The 12,570-nt window shown below is 35.7% G+C and overlaps 3 protein-coding genes across 3 annotated transcripts; 1 reads left to right on the top strand and 2 right to left on the bottom strand.

Annotated features, from left to right (window-relative positions):
- Nucleotides 1-462: 462 nt before the first annotated feature.
- Ttc26 (tetratricopeptide repeat domain 26) lies at nt 463-8,412 on the top strand. Its single transcript, XM_085198457.1, has 11 exons — nt 463-651; nt 994-1,177; nt 1,249-1,304; nt 1,498-1,673; nt 2,397-2,543; nt 2,704-2,827; nt 5,953-6,132; nt 6,379-6,576; nt 6,821-6,976; nt 7,523-7,629; nt 8,151-8,412. The coding sequence occupies exons 1-11, from the start codon at nt 643-645 to the stop codon at nt 8,347-8,349; spliced, it is 1,536 nt and encodes a 511-aa protein (XP_085054583.1). The 5' UTR covers nt 463-642; the 3' UTR covers nt 8,350-8,412.
- LOC146531267 (ecdysone oxidase-like) lies at nt 2,859-5,378 on the bottom strand. Its single transcript, XM_085198456.1, has 3 exons — nt 5,153-5,378; nt 4,704-4,837; nt 2,859-4,363 (listed from the first exon to the last, which is right to left on the bottom strand). Exons 1-3 carry the CDS (start codon nt 5,265-5,267, stop codon nt 2,864-2,866), a joined length of 1,749 nt encoding a protein of 582 aa, XP_085054582.1. The 5' UTR covers nt 5,268-5,378; the 3' UTR covers nt 2,859-2,863.
- Nucleotides 8,413-10,199: 1,787 nt separating the features above from the next.
- On the bottom strand, nt 10,200-11,872 carry LOC146531268 (larval cuticle protein A2B-like). The gene is made up of 4 exons (XM_085198065.1): nt 11,743-11,872; nt 11,387-11,554; nt 11,037-11,267; nt 10,200-10,809 (listed from the first exon to the last, which is right to left on the bottom strand). The coding sequence occupies exons 1-4, from the start codon at nt 11,752-11,754 to the stop codon at nt 10,699-10,701; spliced, it is 522 nt and encodes a 173-aa protein (XP_085054191.1). The 5' UTR covers nt 11,755-11,872; the 3' UTR covers nt 10,200-10,698.
- Nucleotides 11,873-12,570: the final 698 nt, after the last annotated feature.

Here is a 12,570-nt window from a genome sequence, read left to right on the forward strand (position 1 = left end):
TAGTAATGAAATTAAGTAACAAACAGTAGTAAATTAAGACCATCATGGCGCAATAGGATACAGTATGTGAAAATATTGGTTTAACGTTCGATCTCCTAATTAAAGTAATAAATTATTTTTATTTTCCCCTTTTGGTAGGGTCGTTGTTAATTCGCCTGAATTACGTTTGAATCATTAAAGTGGGGAACGGAGTGTCTTAACACTAGGTTCCCTCTGCCTTCCCTGCTGTTTGTGGGATATATCGTGAAGCTGATTTTATTTTATATTAAAGCATTTGCATATGAAAAACATTGTATATACGTCGTAATATATTGTATATTAATGTCAATCCCGTTGCCATGACAACAAACGTAACAACATTGAAATTTTAAATATTGTGGTGCTTGAAGTTTTAAACAACGTGAAAATGGTAAGTAATATTAATAATGAATAATGATAATTATTATTTATTATGATAATTCAATTATTTTCCTTTGAATTTACCTATTTTACAACTGTTTTATATTTTCTGGATTGAGCCAGATTTTGAGCCGTTCGAAACCAGCTAGTGAAGTTCGTTATGGTGGAGGTTCTACCAGAAAAGCTGTATTCCCCGAACTAGAAGATTTTCTTTTAAAGAGGGATTATATTGGCGCTATAACCATGCTTGAGGTAAAATAATTTAAAATTAATTCTTAATTCCAGACTTCTAAGGGAGAATTCTTCTTTAACTTTATCAAGTTAAGTATATACTGATTTATTGTCATTGATATTCATTGTATCTTTTAAACTATTTGTTAAAAGAATTAAAAGGGATTAGACCTTTACTCACCTCCTCATTAATCAGGAAGCAAGATTTCATCAGAAAATTAATTATAAAATATAAAAATTACGCTGTATCCCGCACATAGTAAGGAGGGGACCTCGTGTTAAGACACTCCGTTTTCCACTTTCTACCGAATTCTGAAAAAAAATATATAAAAAATAAACTTATAAAATGTTTTTTTTTTTTAGTTTTTAAAGCACGAAGGCAACACTGAGGTGTGGGTGAGTGTATGGACAGCATGGTGCTGGTTCCACCTTGGCGATTACAAGCGTGCCTTGGATGAGTATCTGGAAATTCGAAAACGCGATAATTTAAACCCTAAAGTAGCTGATAATATTGCTCTCGATTTGGCTGTTTGCTACTTCTATTTGGGTAATTAGAAAATAAATATTATTTTTTAATTTTTTTTATAAAAAATGTAAATTAGAAATATTTGGTTTTAGGCATGTACCAAGAATCTCAAGACGCTGTAGAAGAAGCTCCGAAATGTCCACTTAAGGTAATCATTTAAGCCTTTTCTCTGTTTTTATACCTACAGCTTCATGCTGCCACATATAGCAGAGTAAAGAGATAAAACCTAAACAACTGGCGGTGACTAGCTTATCTCTATCCAAGCTCTTAAAGCTTCTCTCTCTCTCTCTCTCTCTTTATCTAAGCTCTTAAAAGATGATTAAATAACTTTAAGTTTCCAGAGTCGTCTTGAATTTCACTTGGCTCACAAGTTAAGTGAGGAAGATGTTCTGATGCAAGCTCATTCCAAGCTGCGTGACGTACCAGAAGACCAGCTATCCTTGGCATCCGTTCATTATCTTCGGGCCCATTATCAAGAAGCCATCGATGTTTATAAGAAACTTTTATTAGATAGACGGTAATTTGATTTGATTTGATTTTTTACCTTTTTATATAAAATTTTGAAGCCAGTCGTAGCACAAACGTATATTTTCATTGCTTAGCTCTGGTGTCGATGCAAAGCAATATTGTCATTCAAATGATGTGAATGTTATTAGATTACGAAAGTAACTCAGAATCAGAAAATAAATAATTATATAGTACATACGGGCGAAGCTGCTAGCGGGTCACTAGTCGTACCTAAATAATAGAAAGCTATTTAAAATTTGACATGCAAACATTTAATTAATAGTATTAAAAGACTTCATATTGATTGCTTTTACAGCTATAAAAGATATGAAAAAGATGCAACTGAGTGGGTAAAAATTTTGTCACATATACCTAGGTATTAATTATTCCAAAGAATACTTTAAAAATATAATATAAATATAATGTTTAACTATTTTATTGTAGACTAGCATTTAGATTTGTCTCTGTGATATCTTCTATAGCTTCTATCGGTGTGTTTTAAATATCAGTAATTAGGAACTTAAATTAGAGCCCGTAGACTCCTAGTTACTAAAATTTATTCTCATTTCATATTGTCATTTTACAGATATATTTAGACTTAGTAATGATTGTTTAAAGTATTTTTTATTAATTTATAGTATTCGAGCTAGATTGATTCTATATAGTATTTCACTTTTTTATCTATTTTTTACTAAATGTGACAGAATTATTTATTTCTTAACTTTTGTTTCAGTACCTATATGGCCCTCAATGTATATGTGGCTTTATGTTACTATAAACTGGACTACTATGATGTATCACAAGAAGTCCTGGGAGTGTACCTCGCGCAGCACCCAACATCTACAATGGCGGGGAATCTGAAGGCTTGTAATTTATTTAGGTGAGGTTCTATAAAAAACAGCTTCACGCTGTATCCTGCATACAGCGGGTTAGGTAAAGAGAACCTAGTGTTGAGACACTCCGTTGCTTATTTTTCTTCGAATTTTGGAGGCATTGTGTGTTGAGTTAAGAAACCATAAAGATTTCTTTATTTATTTTAGATTGTACAATGGTAAAGCTGCCGAAAACGAATTGAAACAAATATCTTCAGATCAACACACATTTGGACAAGATTTAGTAAAACATAACCTGGTTGTTTTCAAAAATGGCGAGGGTGCTTTAAAGGTAAGCAGTATACATATAAGAACAATTAATAACAAATTATTTATATTTATTTTTGATCATATCTGATACTTTTTCGCCGATCATCATAGCTGGAGCGTGGACGTTGCCGCTAAGACCTAGTGGAATGACGCTGGCATCAGCCACTCGCAATCCTCTCACCCCTTTCACACGTAATTTACTATCTACTACAGTTCCTAAAGCGCATGTTCCTATAAAATCAAAAGCTGTGTTCATCATACAAAGAGAGTAGCACCGCCAATAATCTGTACTGTGCAAGTCAAACCGTCCACACCGACCGTTCGTCAGATCTACTAGAGTAGCGTTGACGCTTTTGAAATATTCGGTGTCGAGCACTCTTAAATAGTCTTTAACATAAGCGACAGTATTATCTATATCATCTTTTTCTGAAAAAGCTCCAGTGTAAATTAATGGTGGATCCTTATAGTCTCCACTACGTAACAGAATTTCACCACGAGACTTGGGATGCAGGTTCATTAGTAAGCCTAAGCTAACATTTCTGCTTTCACGTTTTTCCCTAAATATCTCGCTTATGTCTCGTTTGTATTTGAAGTCATATGCGAAGTATTGCAGTGGAATATCGGAGTCGTGAGGCAAAATATATATTTGTACTTCGTAATCTGAAAATTTTTGACTCTCGTTTAAAGCGACGAACCCTGTGACTGTAATAAATGGGTAAATGTTTGGGTTGCGTGGCTTGATAGGAATGTTTGTTTTTTCCATTTGTATGAGTGTTGGTACTACTACATGATCTTGGAAATTTTTACCAACCGGTAAATTATTAAGAATCTTTATATTTAAAGATTTCAAGTGTTCCTTAGGTCCGATACCAGACAGCATGAGAAGTTTCGGACTATTTATAGTTCCCGCACTTAAAATGACTTCCTTTCTAACCCGTACATTTACTTCTTTTTTGTTATCTATTACAATTTGTACTCCGTTTACCCTTTTACTTTTATCGAAAGTAATTTTGGTAACTAGTGAATTTTTCAAAAGGTGCAGATTGGGCCTATTTTGCGCTGGAGGAAAGAAACAATATGCTGCGCTTTGTCTATAATTATCGCCGACGGTGTACATGGTCTGAGTATAACCTTGAAATTTATCCCCATTAATATCTGCTATCACGGGGTATCCCAATTCTTTAAAAGATCTAAGGTAACCGTCGGTGTCGTTACTTACTTCCCTCGAAACTTTTACATATCCCTCAGTGCCGTGGAAAACTCCATCAGGTGATCTTAAAATTTCCTGATCTTGTAACCGTTCACTCTTTTTAAAGTACGGTAATACGTTTTCCCATTTCCAAGTATCGTCACCAGAAATCTTTGCCCATTGATCAAAATCTTGTGGACTTCCTCGGTTATAAAACATATAATTTGAACAACTAGAACCTCCGAGAACTTTTCCTTGAATCATGCGCAGAACACCATCTTTGCGACATTTCAATGTATAGGCGTCGTTCTGGGATGTGAAGTTCCAATCTATAAAAGAGTTAGCCGTAAATGGTATTAAGGCTGGCGTCTGAAAATAAATCAAATATTAAATTCAATTAAATCAAATCAAAGATTTAAATATGTCTTACTAATATTTAAACATGAACGATTGACTTTCACCATATGGGATATCCCATGGCTTCAAGGTGTATCTCGCATATAAAAGGGTAGGCAGAAGGAACTTAGTGTTAGGAGACTCCACTTTCCGCCGAATTTTGAAACTTTGCGTGTTGAGGGGTACCCTCAGGTTAGAGATCAACGCCACACTTTGCCTTGTTACACTACGGTTATGTTTTGTTCATATATATATTAAACTCTTCATGGGTACGAAATAGCTTTAAAAATAGAAAAATAAAAAAAAAACCGACAATGCATTGCAACGGCGGTTCGCCACCGGCCTCGACGACAAGAACCTTAAAATGTTTATTTTCTGTGAGTCTAGCTGCAATCACACTGCCCGATGTCCCAGACCCGACTACTATGAAATCGTATTCGTAGCCATCTGAAATTGAATAACATTTGCTTAAATACTAAAAATATTTTTTTAGCTTAGCTTCACGCTGTATCTCGCACACAGCTGAACTTAGTGTTAAGTCACTCCGTTCCCCATTTTCCACCGGGTTCTGCGTTTGAATAACGGAACTTAGCACCGCGCTCTACCTCGGCATCATTTATTTCATTTCCTCGAATGTGAATCGGACCCATACTGTGGCCGACTCAAGCTTTTTTATTTTCTTAGAACGTTTTTATTTTCGAGATCGAGTTAATACTTCAAATTTTAATAATTAATGTGAATTAAAAGTAAATACTTTTTTACCTTCAACGTGGGCTTGTCTTGGGAATAGGTAGCCGGTAAAGCTTATGGACAATAATATAATAGTAAATGCTTCCTGTAGACTGACAGCTCGTCTCACTACTTCCTCGACTTCCATGACAAATTTAAATAATTTATTTTATTTTTAGAAAATCGAATTTTCTTTATATGCTTTGTTAGCACATTATTTTCATACTGCCCAAGTTTCGTGTATAAGCAGTAAAGTACCCGTAATCTATATGGGTGCAATGATAATTATGAATTAGACACGAATTATTTAATTGTCTATATTAAAACATATTTCTTATGAGTCCGTCATGGTGCAAGATCACGAGCGTTTGAGTGTAAGCGTGTTAGGTGGTGGGCTCGATTTCCAGTCGAGGATGTGAAATATTTTGTATTCTCAATTTCTGATTCAACACGTAATACATTCAGAATTCGAAAATAACATTTTGGAAATAGAAATGGGAACGGAATGTTATAACAATATGTTCTCAGGCTGCCTTTGTAAATTATAAATTTAGCATTGATAATATTTTAAAATACTATGACATAGTAAGAATACAGAAATTGTTACATAAAATGATCTCAGAATATTTTTGCCGTTAAAATTATTACGTTTCAATTTTATTTAGTATCACACGCCATTTCACATATAGCTGGATGGGCAAAGAGAGTCCATTTCTCATAGTAGGTATCGAACTCATAACGGTCGCATTCATAGCCACACGCACTATCACTGCACTGCCAAAGTAACAATAAATGATATCTTCAATAAATAATCTATATAATATATTTATCAGGTCCTACCAGAACTAGTAGATGTGGTGCCAGAGGCTCGTCTAAACCTCGCGGGCTATAGGCTTCGGCATCGCGAGCCGTTGGAAGCTAGGGCTCTGTTGGAGCCCCTGCAGCCCACTTCGCCTCTCCATTACATACTGAGGGCTGTGGTAGCTGTACGTCTGTACAATGAAACTGGTGATGTGAGTTGTTTTTTTACGAATTTTAATATATTCGTTTATTTTTTTTATTTTTCACGTTGTTAAGCATATGCTGTAGTGCTTGAAAGAATATGTAAGCATAATGTACACGTAATACATTTTTTGGCCGAACGCTATATCCCGCATGCAGTAGGGTAGGCAGGGAGGAATTAATGGACTGGACTGGCCTCTAAATACATATATATGTATCTACAATAATAATATTATTATTAAAATTTGACTTCTAAGGAGGAACAAATGAAATTGGCTCAACAAAGCTTCCACCTCGTCGGTAGCTCAGCGTCTGAATGCGACACCATACCAGGTCGTCAATGTATGTCCTCCTCGTACTTCCTCGCTGGCCAATTCGAAGAGGTGCTAGTATACTTGAACTCTATAAAGAGTTTCTTCGTCAACGATGACACGTTCAACTTCAATTACGCACAGGTAAATATGAATGTGAAGATAAATAGAATACAGGAAATGTGTTATTTTTTTGGCTTGACGTTGTATCTCGTACATAGCAGGGCAAGCAATGGGAACCTGGGAAGCTAGTGTTATGATATTCTGTGCTCTTTAAGACACTTCCGTTTACCTCTAAATTCCCCCAAATTATGGAAGCATGGCGTGTTGAGTGGCGAAACAGCAAATAAATGTTAACAGTAAAATATTTTATAATCATCAATTGTAGGCGAAAGTGGCTACTGGATTCTATAGAGAAGCTGAAGAGAGTTTGTTGGCCATCCAAGATGAGAATCTAAGGAACTCTTTCACTTACCTGGCTTGTCTTTGCCGATGCCATGTTATGAATAAAGAGGCTCACCTCGCGTGGGAAATATGTGTTAAGGTGAATCTTCGTAAAACTTATTTCATTTTTTTTCAGCTCCAAACTATAGCTCGCATTTAGCAGGGTAGGTAGGGTGAAGGGAAGCCTAGTGTTAAGACACTCTTTTCCTCACTTTCCGCCGTAGATATTTCTCGAGGTATTACATGTACTTATGTTGAATGGCGAAACATAACATAATTTGATGCATATTTCAACGTCCTTTAGATTTGCAACTTACAGATTTATAGCTTCAAGCTGTATCTCACATATGCAGTAATGCAGTGCTAAGACAGTTAATTCCCCATATGCCACTGTTGAGTGCCATAACTCAACTTCTTTCCTCATTTATCAACAAAACGAGGAAAGAAATGAATAAAAAAAGTAATTCATCTTCCCGAGTGAGAACCGAATTCATAACCATCAGAGCGATGAATTTTAAATAATAAATACTTCATTTCCTCCAATAGGAATCGAACCCACAACCTGTCCCTGCACCATGAGGCTACTCATGAAATTTAATAGCTATGCTTTAGCAATATCATACAAATTATAAATGTTTATTTCTAGTCCGCCGGCACACCGGATAGCTTCGCGTTGTTGCAACTAGTGGCGAACGACAGCTACCGTATGGGACAGTTCCTGGTCGCAGCTAAAGCTTTTCATATGTTGGACAGGTGATAATTACATATTTCATTTTAGTTGCCTACTATTACACTCTTCGCTTAAAAATTATAAACAAGTAAAAAAGTTTTAAAAAAATGTAGCTTATGTAACTTATTTAAAATGTTATAGATTTAAAAATTTGTTGGTGTTGACAAGGGACAAACATTTTACATAATTTACCTGTATCTTTTATTAACGTTACATTTTATCTACATTTATATTAATATTTATTAGAATAATTCATCGTTTTAGAGTAAAAGTCAGAGAAAGAGATGATGATTTTATATCTATTTAAATGAATATGCAACTTCACTCTTTTTCCCCTATAGCACTTTCATACCACCCTACAACTTTTAAGATTTTTCTGAACTTTCAAATTCCGTGTTGAGTGACGGAATTAGACGCCACGCTTGTCTTCTTATCAGAACGAGAAAATTACTATATTCAATTCCGACTATGTGAATCGAACCTACAACCGTTGTTTATAGTATGGCCTCCAAAATAAATATAGATTATAATTATTGAACCACAGATTAGACGGCGGTCCAGAGATGTGGGAAGGCCTACGTGGCGCAGTCTGCGGGTGTGCCCAAGCGGTGGCTGCGGGCGCGCCCTCCAACCAGCTACGTGATGCCCTAGCCCTTCTTCGAGGACCTCGTGCTCATCCTCGTGCCGAGCATATCGCACGACCTATCGCCAAATGGGCACAGCAGAACAGGATATCTATATGAGATAATAAATGTGTTGTTAATTGAGATGGAATTAAGTATAATAAATTAAATGGAAGTATTAAAGGTCGAAGATGAAATACATAAATAAAAAACAGTAGATATATACATTTTAAAGGCAGGCTTGGTTAATATTAGAGATTTAGGTTGATAATGCCCTGTCGTTTTTGTGTAACGTCGGCGTCATAGCAATAAAAAATGTTTTTCGTATTTTTAACCGACTTCTGTAAGAAAAGGAGGTTATCAATTCGACTGTATTTTTTTTTTAATACTAATAGTTGTAAATGTAGATTATTAAAAGTTGTAGCATTGTCAATATTATAATATATTTTATTTTTATTCTTGGTCTTCTTAATATAATGTTCTGTTTCGTACTATAAACTAATAACTGAGGTAAATATGATAAATAATTTGTTATGAACAAATTGATGGTCTAAACATATATAGACCTAAGCTAATAAATACCCTACAAAAATGTAACTTGGGTAATATTGTGGAGCCAAGGCGGTCTAGTATTGCACTTCGACCACAGAATGCGCAATAAATAACGTTTAGCTCCATACGAGAACTAACGGAAACGGGCTCTGATTTTATTTAATTATATTGGATTAATCTATGAAATCAAGATATGGAAGTTATCTTTGGTAATTGCGCCATATATTTGTGAAAAAAAGTGGTTACTAATTTCTACTTAATAAGAATAAGTAACTTGCTTAGCAATTATTATGAATGTTCACCATATTTGTGTAATGATAATATTTTGTATTTTAAAATAAATTGAATAAATTTTCACGTTGTATCACCCATAAAGCAGGGTACGTAGAGGGAACTTAGTGTTAAGACACTCCGTTCCTCATTTTTCGCCGAATTCTGAAAGCATTTCATGTAACCAGAGCTAGGAAATGAAAATTCCAATAAATATTTCCGCAAATGGGAATCGAGTGGAGTTACCCAATCCACCGCCTACCCAATCCACTCCCCACCCAAAAGTTTTATAATGTATTCCACAAAATGCAAAAACCATAGAAACCAGCACAGTACTATATGTCGGTCAATTGCATTTATTCTAGCCGCTGCTTACACCATTTTAGGTCATATATCAAATTGCGAACTAGTTTTATGCAAGTTCATAAATAAATGTACTAATACGATCTGACCAATATATGTAGATATTTCTCGAACGTATTGATTTCAATCTGACATATCCAGCACAAATACTTCGCGTTCTGTTGCCTAATTGCTGTGGAGTATGGCTGTCTCAATCTTTGGGATCTATTAATATTATTCGTTTTCCTGCTTTTTTTTTCAGCTTCACGCTGTATCCCGCATGTAGCAGGATATGCAGAGAGGTTAGTGTTAAGACATTCCTTTACCCACTGGAATTTAATTCTGTGTAATCGCTTTGCCTCGAAGAGCAAGGGAATGAATATAAAAAGTATTTTATTTCTTCGAGTGGAAATGGAACTCACGACCGGCGCGGTGTGGTGTAATACTGTCGTTATAGTATTACCTACAAATGAAGTGAAAAATTTATAGTTCACAATTTATGGTGCTTCAAGTTCTAGTATTAAGAGAGAATTAGTGACATTACGTGTTAAAGTTGAGGAATCCAGATAAATTCTAAGTAATTTGCAATGACACAACTATTAAATGACTATTATGTATTTTTAATATTATCTTGTATTGAGTAAAATATACATATATGATACAAGATTGAATTCCATTTTCCATACAGAATCACTGATGCTCTTATACTAATATTTTTTTTTTTACTTTCCTTTTTAAAGTTCTGGATTTTAAGATTCTGGATCTCCTTCGCGTATTATCTCGAAAAAAAAATAAAACACAAGTGGTCACCGTAAAAATGGCATTTTATTTAAAAACTAAGTACACATTATATTTACATGTAAGTAATACAACGCGTCAAGATCAAGTCCGTAGCAACAGTCAAAGCAGAACTAAATAAATTAAAGAATAGGAGAGTTTCATTCGGCGCACGGCGAGGTCGTGGACATTGTTGCATCGCTGACTAAGCAAGTCCCACCATCATCATCATCTCACAGTGATCCTAGGCCATCTATATAAACATTCCATTAAAAGCCAAAAAAACATCTTCCCAACCTATTCTACACAGTAGAAAACAGTTGTGGAAACTACATATAATATTACAATCGAATTCCTTTTCAATTTCTGATAGCTCCGACTATCTGGACGACGCTTTGGGCAGCTTTCGTCCTTTATTGAGCTATCAGTTTGTAAACTACGGAGACAATAACAAATGTCTGCTAATCTGTCTCCAAGTTTGTCCTGTCCGTTGTTGGTCAGCGATGCGACAAGGGGTGGGTGGTGTGACTAGCGCCAGGGGTGTCCTAAAGCTGGTAGGGAGTATTTGGCGATGGGGGCGGCGATGGCGACCGGGGCGTGGGCCACGGCGATGGGCGCGTGGGCTAGTGCTACAGGCGCCTGTAATATAAGAATTCCATAACATAATTGTTGATATATTCTTGTTTGTTGCCATAATTTATAGTTTATAAGAAGAAAATATATTTTTTAAAGAACAAAGAACAGAATATAGGAAATCTAAGGTATGTATAATAAATTTTATAAAAATTATTTAATATAAAATAAATGTTAAAATAATAAATACCTTAGTAAAAAGTATAATTGACTTTCATCTAATGAATACTTACAGCGTGACTAGCACCGCTCCTTTCAACGACTGCGTTGAAACCGTTTATTTTGTCAGCTGTGTAAGTCACCTTCCTGATGTGGCCGTCAGGTTCCACCAGGCTGTAGGAGCCGTGGACGACACCGTTCTGGAGAGTCTCCTGGGCGTCTTTGTGGTCACCAGTGTGAGGGTCGGCTACTCCATATGCGTAGCTGTAAGCGGGGTTCGGGTCGATAGGTTCAGCTTTGAGCACCTATTCGAATCAATAAAAAGTACTATTAAAATCATGAACTTTTATATACAAGGAAAAAAGTACTTGTCTCAACACAAGGTTCCCTCTACGTACGTGTACGGGAAAAAAGTTATACATACTGGAGCGGCTATTGTCTTCACAATAGGGGCTGCGATGGTCTTAATAACTGGTGCAGCGACGGCAATGGGCGCCGCGTACGAGTGCGACAGCCCCCCTCCGTAGCCCAGACCATCCAGGAGACCAGGCGCAGCCGTCGCCAACGCGCACGCGCAGCACAAAATAAATAACTGGTACAAATTTAAAATATTAGAAAATATCAGTATCTACCGAAAAATCACTAATTCCTATAACAAAATGGTCATATTTAAAAGTGACTTTATAACTAATTTTCAAAATTTAGACTTTTATAAGTTAATTACAAATACTTCATATAATTATTAAATTTTAAATTATTAATCAAACAAAAACAATATACCTTAGTGTACATGACTGTCGCGTGCGCTGTTCGTGTGGTCTGAGACACTATGGCGAGTTTAGCCCTTTTGCCGGTATTTATCTACGCGAATTGGACATTTGATACAGTTTCGAAACCAAGGATTCGACACACTTGTCCTACGCGGCCCTCGCATGAAAGTAATGTATGGATTAGGGGTGAATTTAGTAATAACATCGATACCAGACGCTACATATATAGAATAATCGATTCTATAGAATCCTTCCTATGAATGCAGCTTTCCTTTACAAAAACTTCGTAGGTACTGAATTTAGATATTGAGAAATATTGTGATATGTTGTTTGTAGATATTGCACTGACAAGTTGTCCTAATGGTTTTTTTTTAACTTCACGCTGTATCCCGCACACAGCAGGGTGTGCGTACAGAAGACGCAGAAGGAATCTAGTGTTAAGACACTCCGTTCTTCACTTTCCGCCGAATTCTAGAGGTATTGCCTCAATAATAACACATACAGAAAATCATATTTATTATTTAATTATAATACATACTTAGGTTCGCATTCTTCTCATTCACCTTCCTCTAGATAAATGGTCATTATCCAATTAGTCCATACAAAATTAACCTACTATGAGCCTATTACTGATATTAAATAGATATACTGAATTGATTCGTATCCGTCAAAACTGGCTGAAGGTGTCAAAAATTACCTTGAAATTTCCTTTTAGTAGTAATAAATGCGTAATTAGTCGATTTTTTGGTCAACCCACATGCATTATGTGGCCAGATTTTGTATTTCAGGTTTTTTGTCTAAATGCTTTTAAGGGTTCCGTACCTCAAATGGGAAAAAA

The sequence above is a fragment of the Heliconius melpomene genome, chromosome 15 (genome assembly GCF_056956725.1).
Source record: "Heliconius melpomene rosina isolate 202511_hmr_F chromosome 15, ASM5695672v1, whole genome shotgun sequence".
NCBI lineage: Eukaryota > Metazoa > Arthropoda > Insecta > Lepidoptera > Nymphalidae > Heliconius > Heliconius melpomene.

Coding starts and splice junctions, on each gene's coding strand:
- LOC146531267 (XM_085198456.1), bottom strand. CDS start 5,267: ATGGAAGTCGAGGAAGTAGTGAGACGAGCTGTCAGTCTACAGGAAGCA. Junction 4,838..5,152: donor AAGACAAGCCCACGTTGAAG/GTAAAAAAGTAT, acceptor ATTCAATTTCAG/ATGGCTACGAATACGATTTC. Junction 4,364..4,703: donor AACCGCCGTTGCAATGCATT/GTCGGTTTTTTT, acceptor ATTTATTTTCAG/ACGCCAGCCTTAATACCATT.
- Ttc26 (XM_085198457.1), top strand. Junction 1,305..1,497: donor CTCCGAAATGTCCACTTAAG/GTAATCATTTAA, acceptor TTAAGTTTCCAG/AGTCGTCTTGAATTTCACTT. Junction 6,133..6,378: donor TGTACAATGAAACTGGTGAT/GTGAGTTGTTTT, acceptor TTGACTTCTAAG/GAGGAACAAATGAAATTGGC.
- LOC146531268 (XM_085198065.1), bottom strand. Junction 11,268..11,386: donor TGAAGACAATAGCCGCTCCA/GTATGTATAACT, acceptor TGATTCGAATAG/GTGCTCAAAGCTGAACCTAT. Junction 10,810..11,036: donor GGAGCGGTGCTAGTCACGCT/GTAAGTATTCAT, acceptor CTTATATTACAG/GCGCCTGTAGCACTAGCCCA.